At 42.5% G+C, this 22,966-nt stretch overlaps 1 protein-coding gene across 1 annotated transcript in view; it reads right to left on the reverse strand.

Moving 5' to 3' along the window:
• Positions 1–709: 709 nt before the first annotated feature.
• Positions 710–22,966, reverse strand: part of asb2a.1 (ankyrin repeat and SOCS box containing 2a, tandem duplicate 1) — a 36,026-nt gene continuing 13,769 nt past the window's right edge. The window contains exons 6-9 of the mRNA XM_078407213.1: positions 20,484–20,655; positions 15,454–16,009; positions 8,480–8,633; positions 710–4,356 (exon numbers count right to left, since the gene is read on the reverse strand). Of these exons, the coding sequence (XP_078263339.1) occupies positions 4,211–4,356; positions 8,480–8,633; positions 15,454–16,009; positions 20,484–20,655 (1,028 nt within the window). The 3' untranslated portion in view covers positions 710–4,210. The remainder of the gene's footprint in view (positions 4,357–8,479; positions 8,634–15,453; positions 16,010–20,483; positions 20,656–22,966) is intronic.

Below are 22,966 nucleotides of genomic sequence, written 5' to 3' on the forward strand. Positions count from 1 at the left end.
CAGAAAGCTGGAGTAACAGCGGGTCAGGCAGCATCTCTGGAGAGAAGGAATGGGTGACGTTTCGGGTCGAGACCCTTCTTCAGTCTTCAGTCACAGTGTGGGAATATCTTCACTAGAAGGTCTTGTGGTTCAATTAAGTGGTTCACCACCACCTTCTCAAGCTCATTTAGGTTTGAGCCCTAAATGCTGGTCTTGCAAAAGATGCCCAGATCCCGAGAAATGAAGAAGTTAAATGAAGTTTAAAATATTCATCCAGCTCCTTGGAGCTAATGAGATTACTTCTCCAAAACTCAACTTCAGTAACTCCGCAAATGAGTTTCTTTAAAAAAAAATCTCTTTTCATTCCTGGGAACTTAAGCTTAACATATTCCTCAACACCGAAAGGAAAATGGATGGTTACTTGAAAAAAATAGGAATTATTAACTTGCAGTAAACAAGAACGATGATGAGATTACACTACGTGTAGACCAGCGAAGAAACTAACGGCCTGGTTTTGACCTGTAACAATCTCTATTTTTGAAGATATCCCTTATAAAGAGATTAAATTTGGTTTCTTTGAAAACAAAAAGGATGTGAAGTAACACGTTTTTTTAAAAAAAGAACCCTACAACGGCAAACAGTTCTACATCAGTCACACATACTTTGTGATCGATAATTACGACCATGACATAAACTTAGTTCAAATACATATTCTTTATTATAATCACTGTCAGAAAATTATAATATTCCTGTTAAATTTGGAGTAAAAAACAGGTCCACAAAAACATTCCAGTGCATAAAACTACAACATAGTACCTTAACTCTGCAATATGCTTGCAGTTCCAAACACTGTTTTTAAAGTAATATCAATTGTCACTGGATCCCAGTGCTCAAAACAATTAAACAGAATGGATGAAAAAGGGTTTCCTTCTAATAGATGCCCTACTCTAATCAGCCTAATGTTGCTCCAAATATGTTTGACGAGTCCAGAACTGTCTAAAATACAGCCAATAGCCTGCAGATGGTGTACAGAAAATGACTCACAGCAAACCATGTCAATTTACTGAGAAAATAAGACCTATCCTACAAGCATCGAAGTCAGAAACCACAGCAACTTCTCCCAATAAAAGCAGGGCAATATTTCCAGTAAAATACAAAGAAGAAGGTTGTTATATGAAGGTTAGGTGGCATTCACAATTGGAATTGCTTTATTATCGTCACGTGTACTGCGAAACAGTGAGAAACATTGTTCACATGTCAACCAGACACATCATACCATTCATAATTACATCAAGGTAGTGCAAAAGAGGGGAAAAAAGAACCAAATACAGAATCAGTGTTTATAGCTATGGAGAAAGTGTTGGTAAAAAGTGTGAGGGCTGCAACCAGGGTTGTTTGGGAGATGGATTCATCCTTACTATATGAGAGGTCTGTTCAAGAGTCTGATAACAACTTGAAACAAGTTGTTCTTGAATATGGTGCATTCAGAGTTTTGTAACTTCTGTCTGACGAAGAGTGGGGAGAAGAGAAGGATGGGAGTAGTCCTTGATTATGTTGATTGCTTTTCTGAAGCATCGGGAAATGTAGATGAAGTAAATCAATGGCTGGGCTGGTTTGTGCGTTCACAACTCTGCAACTTATTTTGGTCTTGGGAAGAGAAGTGGCCAAACCAATACTTGATGCATTGGGACATGATTCTTTCTGTGGTGTATCTATAGAAATTGGTAAGATTAATCGGAAGCATGCCAAATCTCCTCAGTCTTCTGTGGAAATAAAGGTGTTGTTATGGTTTCTTGGCTGTGGTGTCAATGTGGCTGGGGGAAGTCAAATTGTTGGTGATATTCAACCTAAGAACTTGAAATTCTTGACCATCTCCACCCCCATCAACATTGATGCACTCAATGGGGTTGTACTTCACCCCACTTCCTGAAGTCAGCAGAGGGAATGGACAATTGATATTTCAGGTTGCGACCTTTCATCTGGACTGGAACAGTAAACGAACTGATAGAGGAACTCTGATCCAGGTGAGAGGCCTTGACCCAAAACAATGACTAGCCATTTCCATTCACAGATGCTGCCTGACCCACTGAATTCTTCAAACAGTTTGTTTTTTTGCTCTTGATTCCAGCGTATGCATTCTCTTGAGTCTCTAATTACTTAAAGCAATCCGGTTGCAAAGTTTGAATGAATGATCCAAACACACATATCAGCTCTGTTGGCTGTAGGACTGACATTCTATTTAGTCTTTAGTTTTCCTTTTTGTCCTTGTGTTGAAGAGTCATTAATCTTACAGTCCTCAGGTTTATGAATATTCCTTAAATAATCGAATTAGTTCAAAAGCCGAATGGAACTCTTGAAATTGCCATTAAAATACTAAATGTGTACAATACAGATTAAATTTCAAAGGACATTTTTCCAATCTGCTCATTTTTACCAAATGTTCTCCTATTATCTGTTTAGCAACATCTTTATGTAAATATCTCTCCAGAACTTCACCCATAAAATCCTTCTTCATCTATTGCTCTTTATAATTGACTTCTGTGTTGACATTTGACTATTAGGCATGATCATAACCTGATATAATGCCGATGTGCAATTATTGGCAAGTAGATTCAGAGAAACAATTTTCGCCAGTGGAGTCACCCAATGAAAAAGAAGCACAGTGATGTAATTAGAACTAGGAGTGTGATTGGGGAAACACTTTTCACCAGAAGGTTGGCTAAATCTAAAATTGCCTACTTCGACGGCTTAGGTTGGGTCAAAGGAAAATTTCACAACATTAATCATAATATTTCAGACAAGGGTATTAAGAGATGTGGAGCAAAGACTAGCAAATCAACTATAATTTAATTGGTTCTCCACATCCCCCATGATCAAATTCAGTGACACCACAGGCTCCAGGCTTCCTGTTTCAGAATTCCAACTGTAGGCTAGAGTAAGATTCAGTAACTTAGCAAAAGCATGACAGGAAATTAGGGCTTGTCATTTCTGGCTTGGTTGATCTTGCAATGTGCATTTAACAGTGAGAGAGTTCAGAAGCAAAAGGTTGCAAAGATTTTTCAAGAACTATTTACTATCAGTGAATAAAAATAAAAATAAATAAATTGCTCTTCAGTTGCTGTGATATTCCATTTAACACAGAGCACTTATCAAATATCAAAAGTAAATAGTAATGTTTTTCTGTAGAACAACATCTTACAGATTTGTGTTTATAATTTCAATATATAAAGCATAAAAATTAAGTGTTGTATTGAACTTCCAATAATAGTCTGACTTTAAGTAGCTTTGAATTTTTCATGCAAAAAAAATACAAAGTGCTGGAGTAACTCAGCGGGTCAGGCTGCATCTCTGGAGAACATGAATAGGTGACTTCCGAGTTGGGAGAAGGATCCTGGCCAAAAATGTCACCTTTCCGTGTTCTCCAGAGTTGTTGCCTTGACCACTGAGTTACTCCAGTATCTTTTGTCATTTTCTGTAAACCTGCACCTGCGGTTCCTGTGTCTCCCTCCATTGAACTTTTCATCGATTGATTTCAGGACGAGGTCCAAACTGAAACTAAGTTCCATATGTAAAATGTGTCTGAGTTGCACGATGCCAATTAATCAATTATTCTTTGCTATTCCTTCACAAACAAAAAAATGCTTGCCAAATCTTTATCTTACACATTGATGCAGCAGGCTACTTCTCCATGGATCTTGGTACATTTTCTATATTGCGTATATACAGATTAAAATGCTGCAATCTGTTAGAAAGCTGGTTTGAAAATACAAAATGTTGGACATGCACAGTATTTCCAGCAACACTGGAAAAAGAGAGGCGGGTTCTTCTGGGGAACCTTCCATTAGAACGTGTGAAAGGGATGTTGCCAAATTGAACTCTACCTTGTCTCATTCACACATTGATTGGCAATGATATGCATTATTAGAATGCTTCCATTTCAGGTTTCGTTTCCTTTGCTAAGAACCTTTTAAATCCAAAGATCTTGAATTATTTCCAGTTTCCTGGTGCTCACTCAATCAATCATAGACCACTTAGTTAGTTGGTGGATCATATCTTATGTGTTATTATCCCACAAAACATTATTTCCTTTTGCTCCATTACACAGTCACATATCCAAAAATCATTTGTCGCTGTTGCTAATCTGATTATGGACTGACTTCTTTCTCTGCACCCTCTAATGCACAAGTCCGTTTATTATCCATTATCCTTCCGTTCCTTGCCAAAGCCTCTGCTATGCCAACTCGTTTGTAAGGTCGTAGTTCAAGTATTTTCTCAGCCTGCCAGGGAGAGGCAGCATTTCGATAAGTCTTAGTCTCTCACAGCCCAAAATCTTTCGAATTTTAATTCTACAAAGATGAAGAAGAGGTCTTGGAAGTTCTAAACAAAGAATAAAATCATCATATGATAGGCAATGTACAAAAAAATCTACCAATAAATAGAAAATGACATATGTCATTAAACAAATATATGTTCAGCAGTTTGATTCTCGATAGTTTGCACCGTGAATATGGTGTGATTGATGTTACGCCAAGTTCTTCATTAATCCATTTGGGGCAGCACAGTGGCACAGCGGTATTATTGCTGCCTTACAGTGCGTGAGACCCATGTTCGATCTTGACTTTGGATGCTGTCTGTACAGAATTTGTACATTCTCCAGGTGCTCCGGTTTCCTCCCACACTCCAAAGACATACAGGTATGTAGGTTTGTAGGCTTTGGTAAAATTGTAAATTGTCCCTAGTAAGTGGGGTAGTGCTGGTGTACGGGATGATCGCCGGTCGGCGCGGACTAGTTGGACCAAAGGGACTGTTTCCATGCTGCATCTCTAAAAGCCCATTCACATTATTATGACAATATTTTGTTTGGAGCCATCTCATTAATTAATTAAATAACTAACACTAACAAATTTAAAGAGCTGTCAATCCCTGAAAGCCCACCAACAATACATTAACGCTCACCAAATCCACCCAAAACTTCATCCTCAATATTGATGGTCTCCCAGTATCCACCTCCCCTCACATCCGGAATCTTGGAATCATCTTTGATCAAACCCTCTCCTTCGACAAACACATCAAACACATCACAAAGACAGCCTTCTTCCACCTCAAAAACATTGCCCGTCTCCGTCCATCCCTCTCCTTCACAGCTGCAGAAACCCTCATCCACGCCTTCATCACCTCCCGTCTGGACTACTGCAACAGCCTCCTCTATGGCTCACCCTCAAAAATCATCAGTAAACTTCAATACATTCAAAACTCCGCTGCCCGTCTACTCACCCACTCCCCGATCCATGACCATATCACCCCCGTCCTTTACAAACTCCACTGGCTCCCCATCCCCCAGAGAATCCAATACAAAATCCTCCTCATGACCTACAAAGCCCTCCATAACCTGGCCCCATCCTACCTGACTGACCTCCTCCACAGGCACACTCCCACCTGCACCCTCCGCTCTGCTGCTGCCAATCTCCTGTCCCCTCCCCATCCGGACCAAACTCAGATCCTGGGGGGACAGGGCTTTCTCCATCGCTGCTCCCACCCTATGGAACTCACTACCCCAAACCGTCAGAGACTCCTCCTCACTCACCACATTCAAAACATCACTGAAGTCTCACCTCTTCAGCACTGCCTTCAACCACTGAAGGTCACCTCACCTTCTGTCTCCTTTCTCTGTTTGTTTACTTATTTATCTATTTATTCACTTCTCTATGTTCTAGAAATCCCTGTAAAGCGTCTTTGAGTGTTTGAAAAGCGCTATATAAATATAATGCATTATTATTATTATTATTATTATTATTATCAGATTAATATTTACAGAAACTACATGGATCTTTCTAATTAACGTTTGCCCCTGTAAGTGTGTTCTTTTTTATAATTGATTTGTTCCATATGTTTCAAATAACCTACTGATTAGAAGTTCAGCACAATATCTTTGGATTCCTTAGGAATCCGATTCAAAAACTGCATGTTATGTACTTTGTAATCTTATCATGTCCTGGAAACTGTGATGATAATGTTGCTAACAGTATCAGCATTCACTGGAACAAGGTGGTAAATACGACAAGAACTTGTTGTCAGCATGTGCTGTTAAATGCACACATCAAGAGGTCCTAGGCATTGATTCCCTTATCCACCACACCAAGTGCTGTTATGCAGCCTTCTCTAGCACCATCATTTGAATTCTCCAGCTATTTGCACACTAATCCTACGTGAAGGACAATTAAGGGTTAACTCTGGTTTGGGGTTGGGGAGAGGGATCAGTCCTTAAGCAAGCTTCCAGTAACCAGAAGCTTAATATCTCGTCCCACTTGCACTCTGACCTCTCTGGCACTAGGCCCACAAACAATTCTCAGCCCAAGCCTAACAAGTTATTTTTATTCATTAAACTTTGGGATGCCAGTGGTAAAATCAGTATTTCTTGTGGCTGTTAACCGCTGTGCTCGTTCTGTTAAATTCCACTCTAATAGTACTGTTGGGAATAGTTTTACTGTCATCGTCATTGAACATTCAGAATCAAAACTGAGCTCTGAAATAAAACCAGTAAATGCTGGAAACAACAGATCAGGCAGCATCTGTGGAAAGAAGCAGTTAATGTTTCAGCTCGAAGACAAAATCAGAGCTCAAAGGTGACTTTAATGGATTCTGGCAATGATTCTGTGCTTCAAATTTCCATTCTCTCTCAACCCATTTGCACTTTCTTTACTTGTGTCCTTGCACCCACTTTGACTTTACTCCATCACCTCTTCTATCATATAATTTATTTGCTTTCCACCTTATCATCGATATTTCCTATTGCTCTCCCCGCCTCTCCATTCGGGACCTACATTTTAAGACAATTTTAATGTTGCAGTTTTGCAGTCCCCATGAAAGGTCATTGACCCGATCTGCTTCTGCATGGATGCTGTCTGACAAACTAGGTATTTCCGATATTCACTATTTTTATTTCAGTCACCTCAAAGGCTGTGTGGCTCTAGTGTGTTCTTCAGCTGGTCCACGCTGATATATTTGAGATCTCCTACTGATTAAACCATACGGCAAAAGGGTGTAGCTTTATCTGACTTGGGTCTAGCCATAAGATAGTAAATTAAGCCACTGATTGCTGAGGCTGCTGTTCTTTTTAAGACTGCTCTCACTTTTATTTGGACCATGGTTCAGGGAATAGGTTTCATATCACAGATATATCGATCAGCCAAAATATCATGACCACTAGCAGGTGAAGTGAATAACATTGATTACCTTGTTACAGTGGCACCTGTCAAGGGGTGGGATATATTAGGCAGCAAGTGAACAGTCAGTTCTTGAGGTTGATGTGTTGGATGCACGAGAAATGGGCAGGAGTAAAGACCTGAGCGACTTTGACAAGGGCCAAATTATTATGGCCAGACGACTGGGTCAGAGCATCTCTGAAACGGCAAGGATCGTGGGGTGCTCCCAGTCAGCAGTGGTTAGTACCTACCGACAGTGGTCCGAGGAGGGACAAACCACAAACTGGCGACAAGGTGTTGGGTGCCCAAGGCTCATCGATGCGCAAGGGCAATGAAGGCTATCCCGTCTGGTCTGAACCGACAGAAGGTCTACTGTGGCACAAGTCACAGAAATTTTTAATGGTGGTCACAGGAGGAATTGTCACAATACACAGTGCATTGCTCCCAGCTGCGTACGGGGCTGCACACGGAGGACCAACAGCATATTAGGCAGGTGGTCATAATGTTTTGGCTCATCAGGTCATAATGTTTTGGCTGATCGGTGTAAATCATTGCATTGCATGTGCTGTTGCATTTTTGAGAAAAACCTGTACATCTTTTGGAATTATTTATACATGGCCTCTATTCTTTTCTTGTTTTCCTGGCCTGAGCCATCTTGTATTCCTTGACAGTGAGTAAGGAAGTACTTTGTGATATTGCTCAGGACGTTCGCAACAGGTAGGACATGAAGAACGACTTTGAGCTGAAATGCTACCTTGTTTGCTCTTTCCCACTGGAAAACCATTTATAGTACCAGAGAATGTTTCCACTGGTGAGAGTGTCTAGGTCAGAGGTCATAGCCATAAAAGGACGTACCTTTTGAAAGGAGATGAGGAGGAATTTCTTTAGTCAGAGGGTGGTGCAACTGTGGAATTAATTGCCATAGAAGGCTGTGGAGTATGGGTATTTTTAAGGTGGAGATTGATAGGTCCTTGATTGGTAGGAATGTCGAGGGTAATGGGGAGAAGGCAGGAGAATGGATTGAGAGAGAAAGATAGATCAGCCATGATTAAATGGCAGAGCAGACTTGATGAGCTGAATGGCTTAATTCTGCTCCTACAACAAATGAACATGAACCATAGGACAATTTATGACAAAGACTTCGGTCCTAAAGATTACCTCTTTGATAGAAACAATCTGTATCAATGCTAAAAGTTAAGTAAATGCCAAATGTTACCATTTAGACTGTTTCCATGTTAGGATATAACAGGCCAATAAAGCAATTTACTGTGGTTTTGTGTGCAAATGGATATACTTGCCTGATTTGGCTTTGATAGGTGCCCAGTCTTCATAACTATCCAGATGTTCCTTCAATTTACTGCAGAGATTTACATTACCAACATAGTCAAGTAGCACATCAATAATTGGCCCAGCCCATCTGCAGATTCTAGCTGTAGACACAATCTCGCAAAACTGAAAAGCAGATTAGAAGATAAATGGCACATCGATAAATAATTTGAGAAATATTAACATTACAATTTCAAGGTTTCAAGGTCAGTTTATTGTCACATGTACCAATTACGATACGGCATGGTGGCACAGTGGTAGACTTGCTGCCTTACAGCGCGGGAGACCCTGGTTCGATCCTGACTATGGGTGCTGTCTGTACAAGAGTTTGTATGTACTCCTCGTGACCTGCGTGGGTTTTCTCCATGATCTCCGGTTTCCTCCCACACTCCAAAGATGTGGAGATTTGTAGGCTAATTGGCTTGGTGTAATTGCAAATTGTCCCGAGTGTGTGTAGGATAGTGTTAGTGTGCGGGGATTGTTGGTCGGCGTGGACTCGGTGGACCGAAGGGCCTGTTTCCGCACTATATCTCTAAGCTAAAACTAAACTCCAACAAATTGATTTATATTGTGAAGATGCATTCCCTAAAATAACATAAAACTAGTGTGAGATCGATGATCGATGTGGACGGTGGGCTGAAGGGCCCGTTTCCATGCTGTATCTGTAATAAAAAATAAACTAGTGGATTTCACTACCAACAATTAACCTTTTTCAACATGTTTCTAACAGGAACTTAGAAACATAGAAACGTAGAAAAATAGGTGCAGTAGGCCATTCGGCCCTTCAAGCAAGCAATTCAATATGATCATGGCTAATCATCTAAAATCAGTGTCGATTCCTGCTTTTTCCCCATATCCCTTGATTCCTTTAGCCCTAAGAGCTAAATCTAACTCTCTCTTGAAAACATCCAGTGAATTGGCTTCCACTGCCTTCTGTGGCAGAGAATTCCACAGATTCACGACTCTCCGGGTGAAAAAGTTTTTCCTCATCTCAGTCCTACATGGCTTGCCCCTTATTCTTAAACTGTGACCCCTGGTTCTGGACTTGCTAATATTCCAATGAATCAAACTGGATACTCAACTGTCCTCAGTAAACCCTAGGCAGCAGGGCAAATTGTGGTAATAAAGGAAGAAATATCTGTTTAACGAAGCATACCTAATGGTACCAAAAGCCTTTGTAATCACTTAATTTTAAGGAACTGTACAAATTGAACCTCAATAGCAGTTTGTAATGTAAATGTCTGACAGTTAAATCTGGGTTGGATTTGCAAAAATTACCATGAGGCTATTTGATTTCCTCTGTGTATGGGAAAATATGCTCCATTTGTTTTACCCCCCAAGTGGATGAATGATGTTTATTGAGGACAGGGCAAATTAAGGGACTCTGGAGAGTTCTTAGTTGAACCAAACGGTTATGGGTCATTTCTTTACCCAATAATCAGTTTATAATGGTCGACGTGTAAATGTTGATTTAAAGAAAATTGCAGATGTTGTTTTATTTGAGTTAACTGTAGTGCCTCAGCCCAGCCAGCAGTGCTGAATGCTGGGACACTCAATCCCTCTCACACTGACTCATGACGTGAACACAGAATCCAGAAAGGACGAGGAGGGAGGAATGTGGCACAGAGACTATGATGATGATGGTTACGTGAGGGGGGAAGGAACGTGTGGGCGGATTCGTTTAGGGCAGAGGTCAGCGACCTTCAAAAAGCAGGAAAGTAGTGGCCCTGGTGAACTGCCGGCCGAGGTTTTATCGGCCTGGCCAACCGTGGGAAGGAATCGGAGGCGAGACCCTTCCTGTGGCTGGATTGAGCTGAGTATTGGGCAACCTCTCCCAAGACTGGGTCTGAGATGTAATGAAGTAGCTCCACACTCTGGGCCTGCATTGCCTAGTGATGTCGTGAACACACCCAGTTCTCATGGAAGAGTGATAAGAGTCATAGTCTTACAGTGTGGAAACAGGCCTCTCGGCCCAACTTCCCAAAGCCAACATCTACACCAGTCCCACCTGCCTGCATTTGGCCCATATCCTTCTAAACCAATCCTACCCATGTACCTATCCAAATGTTTCTTAAACGTTGTATGTGCCTGCCTCAACGATCTCCTCCAGCAACTCGTTCCATATACCCATATCTACCACCCTTTGTGTGAAAATGTTACCTCTCAGGTATCTATCAAATCTATCCCACCTCATGTTAAACCTTTGGTTCTTGATTCTAGTCTTGACACCTGGTTACCAACAGGAATCACAAACAATAAGGTATAACATGTCTAAAGAGTGCTTCTGTAGTTTAATTGAAACTGAAAATGCTGGAGAGATTCAGCAGACCAGGAAACACATATGGAGAAAGAAAGACTTAACGGTTCAGGTTAATAACCTTTCAATTGAATTCTAATGAAGAAGGACACAAAGTGCTGCAGTAACTCAGCGGTTCAAGCTGCATCTCTGGATAGCATGGATAAGTGACGTTTTGGATCAGGACCCTTCTTCTCACTGATTGCAATGAAGTGGGGATGGGTAGAAAGTGAAGAGGCAGGACAAACGTTGCAAGTAATAGGTGGACACAGGTGAGGGAGGTTTTTGATAGGCAGATGGTTGGAACAAATGCCAGAGATAAGAACAGAAGGTGTGAAACGAACGGATTGAAGACTTGAGCATTGTGAAGCCTGGAATGGAGGGGGAGAGGGTTATCATATCATATCATATCATATATATACAGCCGGAAACAGGCCTTTTCGGCCCTCCAAGTCCGTGCCGCCCAGTGATCCCCGTACATTAACACTATCCTACACCCACTAGGGACAATTTAATTATTTTTTTTTTTAAACATTTACCCAGCCAATTAACCTACATACCTGTACGTCTTTGGAGTGTGGGAGATCTCGGAGAAAACCCACGCAGGTCACGGGGAGAACGTACAAACTCCTTACAGTGCAGCACCCGTAGTCAGGATCGAACCTGAGTCTCGGGCGCTGCATTCGCTGTAAAGCAGCAACTCTACCGCTGCGCTACTGTTAGAAATAGGTGCAAGTCCAGGTGGGGTACAGGAGAGGGGGGGAGAAGGAGGGAGAGATAGGAGTGGCCTGGGGGAGAAAGGGGTCGGGAAGGGGTGTTAAAGATGTTCCGACAATGGGTCACACTGACCTGAAACATTAACCCTGTTCCTCCGCAGATGGTGTCTGAATTGCTGAGTTCCTCCATTGTACCTGTATCTCACCACACTTGTGCATAGGAGAAAATAAACTCAATTTTCTGATTTAGTTTCAGATTTCCAGCATCCAAAGTTTTTTGCTTCATCGGTTTCAAATTATTTCACTCCTCCAAAAAAACAAATATTCTGACTGGCACTTTGCAAACGACCCACTATTGACGAAGAGTCGATTTTGTTCATCTTGTGTGCAACTGAGCAATTCATTTTTGAAGTTTGTCCTGCAATCTATATAGGGTCAGGTCCATCTGGAGCTTAAAACAATATTTGCTGCAATTCTATGTGCATATCCAGAAATTAAGCTTGCTCCCAGAGACGCCAGATACATTTTTGACTGCTGATGTAATGCAGTTTGAATGTGTGTGCTGAGCAAAGAAACTGTGAACAATGTTATTAGTAATCATTTGGAATATCACTTTAAAGATAAATTTCAGTTATAAACATACTTGGCTGTCATTTGGGAAGCAGTTCAGAGCAGCAACTGAGTTGGGGAATCATGAGTTGAATGAATTAGTTGGAATTTGCCTGAGAAAACTTTTGTTTCCATTGGTTCATGCGAGACTAGACATTCCTTTTAGAGAAGGTTTACATATTTAAAACCAATGGGCATTCTACAACTGAGGTATTCATGCATAGTCCCAGGCAACTGTTCCAAAGAAGAACAAACCTGAAAAAGAAAATGTGCACTCAGTGGACTCAACTGGTCAGGCAGTGTCTCTGGGAAACATGGATAGATGACGTTTCAGGTCAGGACCCTTCTTTGGACTGAAGAAGTATCCCAACCCGAAACACCACTTATCCATGTTCTCCAGAGATGCCATCTGACCCGCTGAGTTTGTCTCTAGCACTTTGTGTCTTTTTTTTTTAATAACAGCTTCTGCGGTTCCTTGTTTCTACAGACCGAATCTGAATGCTGCCCAACCAGAGTAACATTCCTACAAAAGTCTAGACTAAACTTCACAGAGTTCTCATGGACTTCCTCTGAGCGAGACCAGTGGGTTCGTCTGAAAGCAACCAAATTCAGGACTTTCCTTCATGTGTCTTTTAAGAGAAGAAATACTACTCGCATGTTACAAAGTTGACCCTATCAGACTTGGGTTCAGAGATTCCCTACACTGGGAGCTATGATTCAGTGGGACCTAGTGTAGGGAGATGCATGCAAAGATGAAAGGGTTGCGTATGGGCTAGCAGTGAGCCTAATTATGGACTAGTGGTGAAGGAGTTGTAGTACCCCATAATTTGGTGACCTGACTCACTAAAAGAATGTCCAGAGTCATAGAGTGATGCAGTGTGGAACAGGCCCTTCGGCCCAACTTGCTCACACTGGCCAACATGTCCCAGCTACACTAGTCCCATCTGCCCACATTTGGCCCATATCCCTCCATATAAATAATATTTTAAAAGAAATATAGATTGGCTTTCTAGCACAGGTGTCTTAGCTTGCCCAGTCAAAATACAGTAGAGAAGAATTTCAATTGTCAAGGTATTTGGTCAATTCTCCACAATGTTTCACGATGTAATACTACGGTTTTCTGGCAATGGATTTCAAACAATCAAATGCACAATTCTCGAGTATAAGACCAATTTAGGATTAGTACAGATTGTACATGATTGCTGATACTTAGAGAAATAGTGTAGAATCAGGCCATCGGCCCACCGACTCCATGCCCAACATCGATCACGGGTTCACACGAGTTTTAGGTTATCCCACTTTTGTATCCACTCCCTGCACACTGGGGGCAATTTACAGAGGCCAATAAATCTATAAACCTGCACATGTTTGTGATGTGGGAGGAAACTGGAGCACCAGAAGGAAATCCACATGGTCACAGGGAGAACGTGCAAACTCCACACAAACAGTACCCGAGGTCAGGATTGAACTGGGGCATCTGGCGGTGTGAGGCAGCAGCTCTATCTGCTGCACCACAGTGCCGCCCAAGAATTTGGTTTTGAATTTGAGAGCCTGAAGGATCCTGGTAACTCATAAAAGGATAGAAAAAGTATGTGAAACAGATCGATTGGACCTCATTTCTAGGAAAGGCCGTTGGAGGCTTTGAGAGGCAGTGACTTAAAAGAATCTTCTTTAAAGAATTTGTGAGCAGTGGGGCAGTTCCGATGAGTAACATTAAAGGAATTCTCTGTTTTGGCCAAACTTTAAAGGGCTTCAAGAGAAGAAACATATGACTATCTTGAAATACTGTGTATATTTAAACTCTGCATGAAATTAGATTAAATTCACTCTCATAGTTACGGCCCTGAAATTATTGAACCAAAGGGAGTGAAGGGAGGCAGAGTCACCACAGCTGGGAAAGAAAGGAATGGGTAGAATTTGAGATGAACTTGGAACTTTTAGTACATTTCTGTCACATTTAAAAGTTCAAATTTCATTTGAGTAGTGCAGAGGCATGGTCTCTCCACAGCATGGATGTGTATTAGGCGGGTTACCAAGCCTCAAGAGGAATTCCATCATGATCACCCAACTGACCACCACTGTTATTGAGGGCCTTAAAAAAGGCTTCAAAACTGCACCGCGCAAAGGTAATCAAGACTGATTGCTTAAGACAATGGAAATTTGGTTCAGTTCATTTTAAAACTGTTTTATCTCCCATTCTTTCAGTATTTATGGGCCTTCACATCACCTAGGAATTGTAACCGGTCCTTTGAACTTGGAACCACTCAAGTAACCTTAAGACATTGAGAAGATACAAAGTGGTGGAGGAACTCAACGGGTCAGGCAGCATCTGTGGAGAGAATGGACAGGTGACATTTCGGATCAGGACCCTTCTTCCTGTATCGTTTTGTAGCTTTGTCGGCGCCAGAAATGTGGCAACATTTGTGTGCTGCCTAGGTGAGGTCTCCTGTATTATTTTAAAGCATTGTATGCTAAACAAAGCATTTCACTGCACCTAGGTACATGTGACAATAAAGTGTCATTGAATTGAAACATTGAATTGAATCATTGAATTGAATCATTGAATTGAATCATTGAATTGAAACATTGAATTGAAACATTGAATTGAAACATTGAATTGAAACATTGAATTGAAACATTGAATTCAGACAGCAGAAGTTTGAAGACTGAAGAAGTCTGAAGTTAGGTCCTGACCTGAAACGTCACCTGTCCATTCCCTCCTCTCATATCATATCATATCATATATATACAGCCGGAAACAGGCCTTTTCGGCCCACCAAGTCCGTGCCGCCCAGTGATCCCCGTACACCAACACTATCCTACACCCACTAGGGACAATTTTTTATTTTTTTTTTACATTTACCCAGCCAATTAACCTACATACCTGTACGTCTTTGGAGCCTATTGCTGCCTGACCCACTCGGATCCTCCAGCACTTTGTGTTTTTCTCAAGATTCCAGTATCTGCAGTCTCTTGTGCCTCCCTTCAAGGCATTATGTTGTGCAGTTTAGTAATGGGTGGTTTTCCCCAGTATTATTAGTTATCAAAAAGATAGATACAAGAAGCTGAAATAACTCAGTGGGACAGGCAGCACCTCTGGAGAGAAGGAATGGCTGACGTTTTGGGTCGAGACCCTTCCTCACACTGGAATTAGTCCGGAATTATTCGTCCAGAATTATCAATCTGCACTAAGCTATACAGAATAATTAGCTTTTTAATTTTTCATTAATTTTGCAATTATGCTCAATTCACCTCGTAAATGATAGAATCTCTCATTATTGCATGAATAACATTTTTAAAACGTGAAGGTGTTAGAACAACTTACTTGGACAACACTCGGATATTTATGCTCTGGCTCTCTTTCAGGGTTTCTCTGCACTTGCTCTGGATGTAGACAGCTGCCGTAGTCACACTTAAAGCACGATTCTCCGTCACCACCATAGTCCATGATTAACTTTAGCAAACTGAGGTACTTCATAGAAAACATAATTGTTGCCGGGAAGGAAGTGGGGTGTGTGGGAATATAAGCATTGATGTTAGCCCCATAGTCCAGGAGGATCTGGATAATTTTGATGGAGCCATGTCGGATAGCAATGAGGAGGGGGGTTATCAAATCCACATTGGGATTTGCTCCGGCCTTCAGCAGTATTTCTATTGCATCTATATTGTTGTTGTAAACAGCAAAGTACAAAATAGAAGTACGCTTATCTTCAAAAAGTCGGGATCTTTCAGGTGATAGGAGAGCACTGATGCTGTAGCCGGCTTCCATTAGCTCTTCCATAACATCCACGTGGTTATGCTGAGCAGCAAGATGAAGAGGACTAATCCCACTGCGTCTCACGCGGACCTTACTGGTAACTGGAATCAATAACTGAACTAGGCTAAATTAAGATCAAAATTAAAATAAGGTAAGAACAAGGTAAGAATAAATTAAAATAAGGTAAGAACAAAACGTTGATAATGATCTGTCAGGCATAAATCACTTTCAATAGCAACACTATTGGGGGGGGGGGAAAGAAGAATGGAGGACCCTGCATGGGGGGACCGCCGTGAGGAGGGGGAAGAACAATGGGGGAACCACCGTCAGGGAGGTGGGGGGGAGAACAATGGACAATGGGGGGGACGGGACACAGGACAATGGGAACCCGGTGTGGGGGAACTGCTGTGGGGGGAGGGGAAGAAAAGGAGGAGCCGGCGTGCTTTGTAACTTTGTCAGCACCGTAGGTGGCCACTATTTGTATGCAATTGGGTATACAGCAAATAATTTCACTGTGTCTTGTCACATGTGACAATAAAGTATTCCATTCCATTCCACTAGCAACATAATGAAATGTGATCAACTTGTGACTGCATTCAGTCACATCAATTAATCTCAGACTTCCTTGCTTAGTGAATTTACAGTCTTGAAGTTACTTGCACAAGAGGAAGACTGGATGTGTAAAATGAGCCCTTTGTCACCTGAACCTAATCTTGACCCTTTTGTGGCGAGGCTTGATAAGCAAAATAATTGATGAGATGGATTGTGAGACTATTTTTCATGGTAAGATAACGCACTGTTTAACAGGTTTGGACAGATTTGCTTCATTCAATCAACATGACATACCTTTGTACAATCCAAAGAAAGAACACACCACTGCTGAGAAAGGTAAATGGATGATCAGGGCTGCATGAACTACTCCATTTCCAAAATGCAATGTGATATCATCTCCGAAATGGAACATAAAGCACTTTATGTTCATCGTATGAGAACAAAGACAATTTTAGGCTAATCTTTCCCTGTATCAGTTTAATTTTAGTTCAGTTTAGTTCATTGTCACGGGTACCAAGGTACAGTGAAAAGCTTTTGTTGCATGCTATACAGTCAGCAGAAAGACAATACATGATTATAATTGAGCCATTTACAGTGTATAGATACGTGATAAGGGAGTAACATTTAGTGCAAGGTAAAGCCAGCAAAGTCCGATCAAGGATAGTCTGAGGGTCACCAGGGAGGTAGATAGTAGTTCCACACTGCTCTCTGGTTGTGGTAGGATGATTCAGTTGCCTGATAACAGCTGGGAAGAAACTGTCCCTGAATCTGGAGGTGTGCGTTTTCACACTTCTATACCTATTGCCTGATGGGAGAGGGGAGAAGAGGGAGTGGCCAGGGTGTAACTTGCCGAGGCAGCGTGAGGTATAAATGGAGTCAATGGAAGTGAGGTTGGTTTGTGTGATGGTCTGGGCTGCGTCCACAATTTGCTGCAATTTCTTACGGTCTTGGATGGAGCTGATCCCAAACCAAGCTGTGATGCATTCTGATAAAATACTTCCTATGGTGCATCTGTAGAGGTTGGTGAGAGTTGTAGAGTACATGCCGAACCTCCTAAGCAGTTGATTACGCCTTGACTCTTTTAATAGCATGAGTATTTCTTAGTCTAGAAGCTGTTCTGGGTGTTTAACTGGCCAATGGTGGTGAGGGGGGAAGGAAGGCTGACTGATGCCTGCTGTGCGCTGCCTCTGCCACAACACTGCTTTACTGAATGAAGCTCAAAGCATCTTGTGCTGCAGAGTTGACTCCACACAAGCTGTGGACAAGACAGGTTTTTTTCACTGGGAGCTCTACCATTGGCAGGCTGGCAGATGACCTTCAGATCATGTGAAGCCATGGTGGAGAGAGGCCAGGGGTTAGCAAAGGTAGATTAGAGTTTCAGCTGGGGAGGAGTTGCAGAGAAACCAGGAACTCAAAGGTTAGATCCTGGTGTCGGTTGGATGGGAAAGATGTTGCTAAGCTGGAAAGGGTGTAGAGACGATTTACTGGGATGTTGCCAGGACGTGATGGCCCGAGCTACTGGGAGAGATTGAGCAGGCTAGGACTTTATCCCTTGGAGCGCAGGAGGATGAGCGGTGATCTTATAGATCATGAGAGAAATAGATAGGGCAAATGCAGTCTTTTACCCAGAATGGGTACTCAAGAACCAGGAGACATGGGATTCAGGTGAGAGGGGAAAGATTTAATAAGAACCTGGGGGACAATTTTTTCACACAAATGGTGGTGGGTATATGGAACGAGCTGCCGGAGGAGGTATTTGAGGCAGGTAATATCACAACGCTTAAAAGACATTTGGACAGGTACATGGATAGGATAGGTTTAGACGGATATGGACAGGCAGGTGGGACTAGTGTAGATGGGCCATCTAGGTCGGCGTGGGCAAGTTGGGTGGAAGGACCTTTTTCTATGTTGAATTACTCTATGGCTAGATGAGAATGCAATCTGCTGCAGGTGATTGTGTTTCTGGTCGTAATCTGGAGTATGATAGTGAGGAGCTTGAAGGAGATTTGCAGTGAAGGAGGGAAGAGTAATGAACATTAAAATCTTAAAGGGGACTCAACAAAAACTGCTCACTGTACCTGTACGTGACAATAAACTAAATTAAACTAAACATACCGATAAGAGGATCAAGGCCCCAAATGCTATGGTGATGGACCAAATCCTCTTAATTAGTTTAGATTTTTAGTTTAGAGATACAGCACAGAAACAGGCCCTTCAGCCCACTGAGTCCATGCTGACCTGCGATCCCTGTACACTATCCCTATCCTACACACTAGGGACAAATTTTACCAAAGCCAATTAACCTACAAACCTGTACGTCTTTGGAGTGTGGGAGGAAACTGGAGCACCGAGGGAAAACCCACGCTTTCACAGGGAGAACATACAAACTCAGTACAGACAGAACCCGTAGTCAGGATCGCATCAGGGTCTCTGGCACTGTAGGGCAGCAACTCTACTGCTGTGCCACCATGCTGCCCAATTCCACTTAACTGATGCTGAAGGAGGCCTTATAATTGTCTCCGTATGCTCAAAAGAATTTTTAATTAATGGTATCCAAATTAAATGCCATTTGATGTCTGTGCACAATGGGGTATCTCTGCAGAAGCCAAAGGCAATTCAGCATCTTGTGAGAATTCATTTTGGGGGGTTTTAATTGAATTCCTAAACTTAGCACACAAAACTATTGTACTGTGTGAAAATACTTCTGGGCTCCTCTTTCAAAAAACACAAAATGAGTACATGGTGGCGGAGGCAGCTGATGAATTACTCCGGGAGCTACCATTTCTTGCACTTCTGCACTGATGCTCACCAACTACCGAGGTGGAGGGAACAGTGAGGAGGAAGGTTTAATCCTAGGTTGGCAAAAATAAGATCCCTTAACTGTGTGTAGGAAAGAACTGCAGATGCTGCTTTAAATCGAAGGTAGACGTAAAATGCTGGAGTAACTCAGCGGGACAGGCAACATCTCTGGAGAGAAGGAATGGGTCACCCATTCCTTCTCTCCAGAGATGCTGCCTGTCCCGCTGAGATTCCCTAACTATGCAGTTGATCTATTTTCCAGGTATTAAACAAGCAGCTGGCGTGCACAATGTAAATAGGTAAGCATTTGGCTTTTTTTAACATCTGGAAGTCTTTACTATAAGGCATTTTGCATTGATGAGGTGGTAATTCTTTGGATTGGTACAGTTTGTGCTCCAGTGCCCACTCTAACATAGATGCCTCCAGGATTGAGTAATAACGCTGCATGAGAATTTATTTTGTAGTTTAATTGCATAAGCATCATATACACAATTAATATACCTGACCCAGTTCACCATCTTATAAAATAGTGCCTTTATATATATTGGGTGTTCTTAAAGGCCATTGCAAATATTTTTATATCAAAATATTTAATTAGGGGTGGTACAGTGGTGCAGCTGGTGGAGCTGCTGCATCACAGTGTCACAGACCTCGGGTGCTATCTGTGTGGAGTTTGCAAGTTTTCCCTGTGAATGTGTGGGTTTCCTCTGGGTGTTCTGCTTTCCTCCCACATTCCAAAGACTTTAAGGATTGTAGATGAATTGGCCTATAAGTTATCCCCAGAGTGTAGAGAGGTAGATGCGAAAGCAGGGATAACGGAACTATTGTTGGGGTATGGGGAGAAGGCAGGAACGGGGTACTGATTGAGAATGATCAGCCATGATCACATTGAATGGCGGTGCTGGCTCGAAGGGCCGAATGGCCTCCTCCTGCACCTATTGTCTATTGTCTATTGTGAATGGGTGATCGATAGTCAGTGTAGACTCGACGGGCTGACGGGACTGTTTCCATGTTGTATCTCTAAAACTAAAAAAACTAAAACTAAATTCTTAAATTATTGCAAGAAGTTATGTTCATAAATGTGCACTGTTGCTAAACAGATCCACAGTGAGTCTCCCCCCCCCCCACCCATCTTATTTCTCCTTTCAATTTTAGATGTTCAACTCAAATTTCAGAGCGCAAGACCACAATAATTAAATCCTTCACATTATTTTCAACTCAGCATGTCGTGTCCGCCACAAACTTACTCCATGTTGCCTTTTGCAGCTGCGATGTGAAGGGGCAGCCAGCCATCCTTGTTTCCCTTGTTTGCATCAGCGTTTTGTGACAAGAGGAACTCCACAATGTCTGCATGCTCATTTTTACTGGCTTCATATAATGCTGAGGCATTATCACTGGCCTGGGTGTTGATGTTGGCACCTGAGGATAGTAAGCACAGTTTGACTACCTTCAATACACCTTTCATGGACCAATATTACTTTGAAAAATTGACCGTAGACATTGACGGCCCATCGTGTGGACAGTGGCCGGAATGTAAAGGGTTTGATCCATATCATGGGTGGTGTTTGTCTGGGGTTGTCTTGTTCCACCTGTGACTAAGTGGTATCCTTCAAGTACTCCAATTTCCTCACACATGCCAAAGACATAACAGTTTTAGATTTAGATTTAGATTTAGAGATACAGCGCGGAAACAGGCCCTTCGGCCCACCGAGTCCTCACCGCCCAGCGATCCCCGCACATTAACACTATCCTACACACACTAGGGACAATTTTTACATTTACCCAGTCAATTAACCTACATACCTGTACGTCTTTGGAGTGTGGGAGGAAACCGAAGATCTCGAAGAAAACCCACGCAGGTCACGTGGAGAACGTACAAACTCCGTACAGACGGCGCCCATAGTCAGGATCGAACCTGAGTCTCCGGCAGCAACTCTACCGCTGCGCCACCGTGCTGCCCAGTTAATAGACTAGTTGGAACTGTAAGTTGCCCTGATATAGTAACAGAAGTAGGTGGGGCCACAGTTGATGAGAAAGCGTGAGAAAAAATGGAGTCAAGGTAGACGGTCTTTAGTTTCGTTTAGAGATAGAGTGCAGAAATAGGCCCTTTGGCCCACAACCAGCAATTCCCGCATACTAACACTATCCTGCACACACCAGGGACAATATACAATTATACTAAGCCAATTAGCCTACAAACCTGTATGTCTTTGTAGTATGGGAGAAAAATGGAGATCCCAAGGAAAACCCACGCAGGTCACGGGGGAACGTACAAGCTCTGTACAGACAGCACCCATAGTCAGGATCGAACCAGGGTCTCTGGCGCTGATAGGCAGCAACTCAATCGCTGCGATAGTGTAGATGTGTTGGCCAAAGTGGCTGCATGACTCCGTGCCTCAGGTTCTCTGGTTCCAGAACTCTGGAATTCTTTCTCCAAACCTCCACGTCCCACCTCTTTCCTCTCTAATATCATCCCTCTAAATCTGCTGCTTGGCTGGAATTTGATCATCTGTCCTAATATCTTCTGAGGTGACTTGGTATCAAATTATATTTAAAAAACGCTTGTTACTATATTAGATGCTCGCTATAAGTGTATTTTGCCGTCTGACCAGGTGTAGTTGGTCCTTACCCTTCTCTCTTCTGTAGTCCTGTTCCAAAAAATGAGGCCTAATATGAGGGAAATCTTGCAATTGTGAGTAAGAGATTGTGGAGAGAAGGTCCTCATCGAATTCCACCAGCCCCAGACATTATCGGCATATAGGATGTGTCCAGACTGATGTGAGATCACGTCAAAAAAATGCATACCATTTCAACCCCCTCCTATCCCCTGTGCTCCTGCATGGTCCCATGTTTACAGAAGGAAGCATGATGAAGGTCTCCCTTGACCACAATATTTTCCTGTGCAATTCTTCTAATTTCCTCTTACACCAGATGATGTAAAAATATCAACGCATTGGAGAGCATGGATCCGTTGGTCAATATGCACAGAACGTTCTCAGGTCATGAACAGCCAACTTTGTATAGCCTGTGTGTACAAGCGACTGTTTGGGAGACCGATGGAATGTATTTGCTGGCTGCTGTGGGGCCACAGACATCTTCTGCCACCTGGGAACTTGGTTGGTGGCCAGATTACCAACTTGTCAGCTGCTCGGGTTATGAAGAGTTCACAAGAATATAACCCTGCTGTAACTTGGGAAGAACTTGTGGAATCTTTCATCTGCACCAGCTCCAATTAATCCCACTTGCTCGTGTAATTTTCCAAAGCAGTGGATGCTCTTACTTCTCCAGTATTTACCTAATTCCCTTCTAAATCTGCGTCCACCACCTTTTCAGGCAATACATCGCTGATTATAAAAACTCTCTTCTCATTTCACCTCTGGTTCTTTCATCAACTTTAGTCTTCAGGCTTTAGAGATACAGCGTGGAAACAGGCCCTTCAGCCTAACGAGTCCACCTGACCAGCTGTCACCCTGTACACTAGCACTATCCTACACACTAGGGACAATATACAATTTTATACCGAAGCCAATTAACCTACAAACCTGTGCAACTTTGGAGTGTGGTAGGAAACTGGAGCACCCGGAGAAAACCCACACAGTCACGAGGAGAACAGACAAACTCCGTACAGACAGCACCCGTGGTCAGGATCGAACGCGAGTCTCTGCCGCTGTAAGGCAGCATCTCAACTGCACTGCCTCCCAACTGTGCCCTGTGAATGCCAAATCAAGAG

The sequence above is a fragment of the Rhinoraja longicauda genome, chromosome 10 (genome assembly GCF_053455715.1).
Source record: "Rhinoraja longicauda isolate Sanriku21f chromosome 10, sRhiLon1.1, whole genome shotgun sequence".
NCBI classification, from domain to species: Eukaryota; Metazoa; Chordata; class Chondrichthyes; order Rajiformes; family Arhynchobatidae; genus Rhinoraja; species Rhinoraja longicauda.